Source organism: Gymnoscopelus braueri (assembly GCF_963280865.1).
Source record: "Gymnoscopelus braueri genome assembly, chromosome: 8".
Taxonomy (NCBI): domain Eukaryota; kingdom Metazoa; phylum Chordata; class Actinopteri; order Myctophiformes; family Myctophidae; genus Gymnoscopelus; species Gymnoscopelus braueri.
In genome coordinates this window covers 42769245-42776744 of record NC_137609.1, presented here as the reverse complement: position 1 = coordinate 42776744, position 7500 = coordinate 42769245, and the positions used below count along the sequence as shown (strand labels likewise).

The window sequence follows — 7500 nt, the reverse complement described above, 5'->3', positions numbered from 1 at the left end:
ATAGAAAAACAGCCCTTTAGTGACATAGTAAAAACATAGCCTCCCCCTCATTATCATAACACAACAGGTGTGGGCATGAGGAGGAGGAGGGACTAGGACAGGTGGGTGGTGCTAAGGTGGTGGAGGAGGTGCTAAGGTGAGAACCAGGTATACTTAATGAACTGGAGGCGTGTCCACATTTAACATAATTTTAACAATTTCTGTACACTTTTTTGAAAAAAATCTTCCTCCTAGTATAACCATAATACCTGATGATTATGTTTTAGGGGGGGGGGGGGGATCACTGAAAATCACGGCACCCCGTCTTTAAGATGAGACAGGGTTCATCTTCCAGTGACAGATTGAGTTTGAGTTTTTGGGAAGGAGCTCTCTTTAACATCTAAGAGCACCGGTGCAATGCCAAATGTATAGGCTGTCCTTATGACGGTGTCGCTTGCCGAAAATAGCCAGTTTAGAAGCTCACATTGCGATGCGACACGTTGTGTCACTGGTTATTTTCAGCCAGTGACACCGTTGTACATCGCCAGTCTAAATCAGACCTAAGAAGTGTTGTTGTTGGTTTTCTGCAGCGTTTGTTTACTCTCCTGCATTGCATTACCTGTGCCAAGACTGTGGCCATTCAGTGTAATTGAACATCGTTCATGTTTTTCCTTTTTAATTGTTCAATATTGATATGGTATTACGACAATTTAATCATCTCTATAAAGATTTTGGGAGCATTGGAGTTTGTTATTGCATTTAATTTATTTGGGGCAAAATGTAAACTATTCATAATACATTTACAAGTGGCTAACAAACATTATTTACTTCAGTTTGTTAGGGCATGAATTATTGGATTTAATTGATTTAATTGGTTAATTGGTGACCCATGTTCCAATGGGTCACTCTCTGGTATTATGATTATGAAGGCCCAAGTGACTGTCCCTTCTCTCTCTCTCTCTCTCTCTCTCTCTCTCTCTCTCTCTCTCTCTCTCTCTCTCTCTCTCTCTCTCTCTCTCTCTCTCTCTCTCTCTCTCTCTCTCTCTCTCCCTCCCTCTCTCTCTCTTGCTCACTTAATAGCGGAAAAACGTCAGGGACAATATTGCCAAATATTGAACAACTGTCTACTGTAAGCATTCTGTATAAATCATGTATGTAAACAACCTCCAGGACCTGTTGGAGAGTGTGGAGTTGAGAACCAGGCGTTCCTCCAGTCCTGCATACACCGACTCCCCATCACACAGTCGACACGGAGGCTCCCCTCTCAACTACTACCACCCTGGTAAACACGCACACGCGCACGCACACACACACACACACACACACACACACACACACACACACACACACACACACACGCACACGCACACGCACACGCACACGGTGGTGGAAAAAGTACTCAAATGTTTTACTTGAGTAAAAGTATCAATACTAGCAATGTAGAAGTACTCCGTTACAAGTAAAAGTCTGGAATTCAAAATGTACTTGATTGAAAGTACAAAAGTATTGGTATCAAAATGTACTTAAAGGGTAAGACCACTTTAGTAGAGGTTTGGGTTGTGTAGTTACCTTGCCATGATGTAACTCCAAAGGTGGGCAAGAAATCAAAAATAATTGCTCCATTGATTAGAAATTGATAATTCAAAAAATGCTCCTCATTGACTTACATTGTACACTAAAACAGCTCTCTAAGTCACTCTTTTAGCACATAAATGAACCCAAACATAGCTGATTCAGACAATATAGAGTATCACCAAACCCAGTACTGTTTGTTTTTTTAATAAAAATGTCAACTTCCTGTTGATTTTACTATTTGAAGATCTGGATCCGGATACGCCGATCCAGTCCGGGTTTTCTACTTATTAAAAATGGCAAAATCAACAGGAAGTTGACATTTTTATTTAAAAAACAAACAGTACTGGGTTTGGTGATGTTCTATATTGTCTGAATCAACTTTGTTTGCGTTCGTTTTTGTGCTAAAAGAGTGACTTTGAGAGCTGTTTTAGTGTACAATGTAAGTCAATGAGGAGCATATTTTGAATTATCAATTTCTAATCAATGGAGCAATTATTTTTTATTTCTTGCCCACCTTTGGAGTTACATCATGGCAAGGTAACTACACAACCCAAACCTCTACCAAAGTGGTCTTGCCCTTTAAAGCACCAAAAGTAAAAGTACTAAAATGTTTGAAAATAGCAGATCTACAAGCTCACAACGCGGCGCGATGCCCCGCGTTGTGAGCTTGTAGATCGTCTATTTTCAAATAGCCTTATAAAATAGGACTAGGGCTAAAGTGGTTAATGTATGTTTTATAATGTAATCGTTTATATCTGCAAAGTAACTAGTAACTAAAGTTTTCAAATAAGTAGAGTAAAAGTAAACAACATTTGCCTCTGAGATATAGTGGAGTAGAAGTAAAAGTACAGAAAATTGAAAATACTCCAGTAAAGTAAAAATACCTCAATTAAGGACAGTACTTGAGTAAATGTACTTGGTTACTTTACACCACTGACACACACGCACACGCACACGCACACGCACACACACACACACACACACACTCCAAATCAATGAAATGCTCATTCCACCTTCATCATCCTCTTGGTCTGTGTGTCAGTTTGTCTATCTGGGGAGGCGGGGTCATGCTGTCGCTCACACTCTCTTGCTCTCCCTACACTGTGATTGGCTGGAACTGGCTGCAGGCAGTGAGAGTGGCAGGAGTTCACCCTATCACAGTCAGCTAGACCCCAGGTCTGCCACACCCACCATCACCACCACCTACCAAGCCCCAAAGCATTTCCATGTACCAGGTAGGCTGTCATTCCTAAAAAAAACAACAACAACCCAGCAACAAACAATCACTTGAGCTGCAACCCCTAACCTCTCCACCTCAGAGCCCTAACATCTAACACAGCAATATTCCAGTGTTATTAACCACTTTTGGGAATGTCAATTATGGCACATTTTTCAAAAAGAATATATTTGTTGTTCGACAAAGTATAAGAGCAGAGAAGAACTGAACAATTGTTCGTTCACTTGTAGATACGCAATATTGAAATGGCTTTGAGGGTGGGCGTTATTCAGCCCAGTTTGTCCATCAGACGGGTTTAATGAACTTTTATGAGCTTTATGATGACTTTTAGAAAGTGGCGCAGTGTTTATTCAGTTCTGCTCTCTGCAAATTTCAATTAACACTGAAGATATTGCTGTGTGCCTTAACCCCCTTAACTCACGCCTAGAGTCTAATCTTTTCATTAAGTAACCATACTGTCCATAACCATAATACCCTCATTCCCACCAGGGTTTCGCCCTTACACTAACCCCTCCATTTTCCAAGAACGCTCCTCTTAGCCCCTAATGCCTTATGTAATGTTTTATGGCACCAAAGTCTGTCCTCTCCCCTGGTCGGCTTTCATTCTTGACCTTCCCCTTTGACCCTTTGAACAGCTAACCTCTACATAATCTGCCTCTCGCCGGATACTCACTTAATGCTGTCTCCTCTATTCCCATATGGAGTGGATTCTTTGGGACTGTTGATTATTCAAGACTTTGGTGAGCTTGCAGTGAATGGATGAATACCAGACTAATGTTTGACTCATCTCCTTGGCAGACAAATTACATCAATACAATTATCGTATATCATATAAAGTATGATCGCTGTATTCTGTACGGATCACATTTGTCAGAAGACAAACAACAAAAGAACAATTTAATTGCATATTAATCCTTTAAAACCGGGAACGCATCTGTGTCATTTTAATATGTATTTGGCTATTCAAAAATAGCAGATCTACAAGCTCATGGTAGCTCATGAGATCATGAGCTCAAGTGCTTGACATGGACCCCCAAAATGGAGCACCACTGATACAGCAACATACTGTTAGGATTTTGGAAAAAAAATTAGGTATGTATTTGGCCCGCGGACCCCAGCAACAATGACATATGACAATGACAGTGATCAAATCTGATGAGCATAAAAAGGAGGCTTGTGTGTATGCTGCAGCAGGAACACAGTATAGTCAAGAAGAAGCAGTTATAAAGAGAGACAGACTGACAGATGAGCGTCAGCTGATAGGGCAGGAATCAGTTTGATGCTCAGTGGACGAGGCAAGACTATCGTGTCCTGCCAGAACTAATACTATGTTCTATTATGCGTATAGTAATTTGGAATAGTGATGAGGCCGCCACGTCAAAGGTCCAATCAGAAATAAGTATTCTCCACGACCATGGTTATAAAAAATGAACTGAAAGAGGGTGCTCTGCCTGGCCTTTGTTGTTTGAGGAGGTTAGGCGGTACAAACCTCTATAATCCATCTCTGAGCTACTGCAAACACAACCAGATGGCAATTAAGTGCCAAGTAAATAAATAAATAATTGCCAATAGTGCCAGCGATTTTTCTTTTTTTTTTACCTTTTCAAAAAGTCACAGAATATTTGTATCCAGTATGTTCGATCCCCCAAAAGTTGCCAAACACGGAGGCTTTCACCGTGCTTCCGCGGAAAAAAAAGAAAAAATGTCATTGCGACCCCTCGAAAGCTTGTTATAGGCCGTTGAAAATAGCATGTCTCGTCAAAAAATGCTAACCAGGAAGTGGATGGAGCAGCAGATCTTGTGATCACGTGATCTCCTAGATCTCTCTATGACTGAGCCTGAAATGGTGGCTCATAGGTTTGCGGAACGGCGCCATCTTGTGGTAAACACTGAAAACACGGTTTGGACGTGTTACGCGTCTTTGGCACTCTGGGCATTGGAAAAAATGGACGTGTTGAATACGCGTCAATGGCACCAAATGAGTTAATTGAGCGACATAGCGCACACATTGTCCGTGGAAGAGAGTTTCTCGCCAGAAATGGCAAAATCTCTCGAGACAAATTATGTCAAAGTACCTCGGAGGTTAATGAAAACAAACAGTGGAGATCCAGGGGTCAAAATCACAGGCAGGGTTGAAAGTTCAGCGTCAAAGCGGAGCAGCAGCAAGGATAGACCCAGCTCATCAGCTTCGGTTTCGGCGTATTAAAAAAAAAAGCTGAAAAAAGTCTGACTTGTTTTGAAGTCACGCTTTACCTGGGTTCACCCTGTTCCCCTGTGTTCCATTGCACCCTGTTCCTGTTCATCTCTCTTCCTAAACCCTCCCTCAGTTCTTCACGCTCTCTTTATTCTTAACCTATTCAATCCGGGAACGCATCTGTGTCACTTTTTCTTTGGCTATTCAAAATATAGCAGATCTACAAGCTCATAGATCTGATATTTTAAAAAAGAAAATGAAAATGTGTGAAAATCTTTGAATATATATTAACTCAAATATTTGCCTCTGGGGGTCCCTGGAACAAAATATTTTGAGATGGGGGGAGGGTCCGCAGACAAATACATATCATTTTGGGGGTCCTTGACATGAAAAAGGTTTGCGAACCACTGATAAAAAAGCTGTTAGGATTTAGAAGACATTAGTAGAATCCCCAGAAGCAAAGATTTGAGTTGAAAATGATCTGCACAAATTTTCACGATTTAAAAGAAATAAATAGTGCTGCGCTAAGAGCTTGTAGATCTGCTATTTTTGAATAGCCTAAAGTATAAAATAATGGTTTTATCTAAAAAAAAATCTAAAATGACACAGTATAGGCCTATATGTGTTCCCGGATCGAATGGGTTAATGGCTGTAGTTTTTTTTTTAACTTTTTTTCTTTGGTTCCCCTCCATTGTGTCCTCCTCTTACTCCAGCCTTCAATCCATCTCTGAGCTCCTCATTCTTTCTCTCCAGTTCTGCTTAACTCCCTGTCAGCTCTGCCAGAGACCCTTCCCTGTATCTAACAAATTGCTGTTCGGCAGATGCTTTTATCCAAAGTGCTTCGCAGTATGATGGCTGAATGCATTTTCAGTATGGATAGCCCAGTGGGAATGGAACTGCTAACGCTGGCTAGCGTTGGTGTGCCACACGCTGTTCCCAGTGCTGCCTCATGCCATATCTTTTTATTTTTTTTTGGATCATGGATGTTTGTTTGGGGTATGGTTTTTTTCTGGTTTACACTAGTGTTTGGCTGTTTTGAGGTTTCCGGGGATGTAGCACTAACATTGATCTGGTTTTGGTGGAAGCACTACATAATCACAGCTCATTATGTGCTTCTGTGTTTGTTTTCTGAAAACACGATGAATGTATATATATATATATATATATATATATATATATGTATGTATGTATGTATGTATGTATGTATGTATGTATGTATGTATGTATGTATGTATGTATGTATATGTATATATAATTTTGTTGGTGATATTGTCTGCTTGCTTCTAGTACTGAATTATAGAGTATTGTACAGGAAATGTGTACAGAGTCAATTGTCTTCCTAAGTCGCCTTCCTTTGTATCACTTAATAATTACGCTTTGTTTCTTCCTTTGTCCCAGCCAACATTCTTTTAATTTTCTGTCTCTGTCTCTGTCTCTGTCTCTGTCTCTGTCTCTGTCTCTGTCTCTGTCTGTCTCTCTCTCTCTGTCTCTGTCTCTGTCTGTCTGTCTGTCTGTCTGTCTGTCTGTCTGTCTGTCTGTCTGTCTGTCTGTCTGTCTGTCTGTCTGTCTGTCTGTCTGTCTGTCTGTCTGTCTGTCTGTCTGTCTGTCTGTCTGTCTGTCTGTCTGTCTGTCTGTCTGTCTGTCTGTCTGTCTCTCTCTCATCCCTGTTCTTTATTCCCTTGCCATCTGCTGGCGTTCTCTGTAATACGCCTGCATGACTCTTAATCAGCCTCTCTACGTGTCAATCAGGCCGTCTGGATGCACAGCACTGCTTCTGCTATAACTTGTCTGCTACACACGCTGTCACCTTTACGGCTGCGGCGGGCTGTGATTTGCGCAACTCATAAGGTGTTGAAGGCTCTATGAGGGTTTGGGTGATTGAGGAGTCCCTGTATGTAAAGCAGGCATCCTCTCCTCTCTCCTCCTCTCCTCTCCTGTCCTCGGTTCCGTTCTTTTCTTTTTTCCCACTCCGTCTGACTCTGCATATTTGTCTTCCCAGCCTCCGATGAGAGCAATATCTACAGGAAGCCTCCCATCTATAAGAGACAAGGTAAGTCGCGTCTCCGCGTGGTGCCGTTTTTTTGACAGCTTCCCCCCTGTGTGTGTTTTCATATCCTGTCAGAGTCAGAGTCACCACGTTTCTTTATGTAATGGGAATGCAGATTGACTCGCTCTTTTTGTAAGAACGATGCCACTTCAAAGGAGTGAAACTTGATTGATTGATTGAACAAGGCCTCCACGCTTTCCTCTGAATAGAGAAATTGAGAGGGTTTCGTCAAGTTATTCAAGGGATGGGAGTCGAATTGTTACTACCAGAGGTGGAAAGTAACTAAGTACATTCACTCAAGTACTGCACTTAAGTACACTTTTCAGGGATTTTCACTTTACTGGAGTGTTTCCAAATTTCAGTACTTTTACTTCTACTCCACTACATCTCAGAGGCAAATATTGTACTTTTACTCCATTACAATTATTTGAAACATTAGTTACCAGTTACTTGGTAGCTTTTGATTAT

General features: G+C 41.2%; 1 protein-coding gene across 1 annotated transcript in view; it reads left to right on the top strand.

Moving 5' to 3' along the window:
- Nucleotides 1-7500, top strand: part of LOC308091088 (actin-binding LIM protein 3-like) — a gene marked incomplete at its 3' end in the record, with an annotated part of 92886 nt that overhangs the window by 65822 nt on the left and 19564 nt on the right. The window contains exons 12-14 of the mRNA XM_080436425.1: nucleotides 1150-1261; nucleotides 2682-2789; nucleotides 6985-7035. Of these exons, the coding sequence (XP_080292551.1) occupies nucleotides 1150-1261; nucleotides 2682-2789; nucleotides 6985-7035 (271 nt within the window). The remainder of the gene's footprint in view (nucleotides 1-1149; nucleotides 1262-2681; nucleotides 2790-6984; nucleotides 7036-7500) is intronic.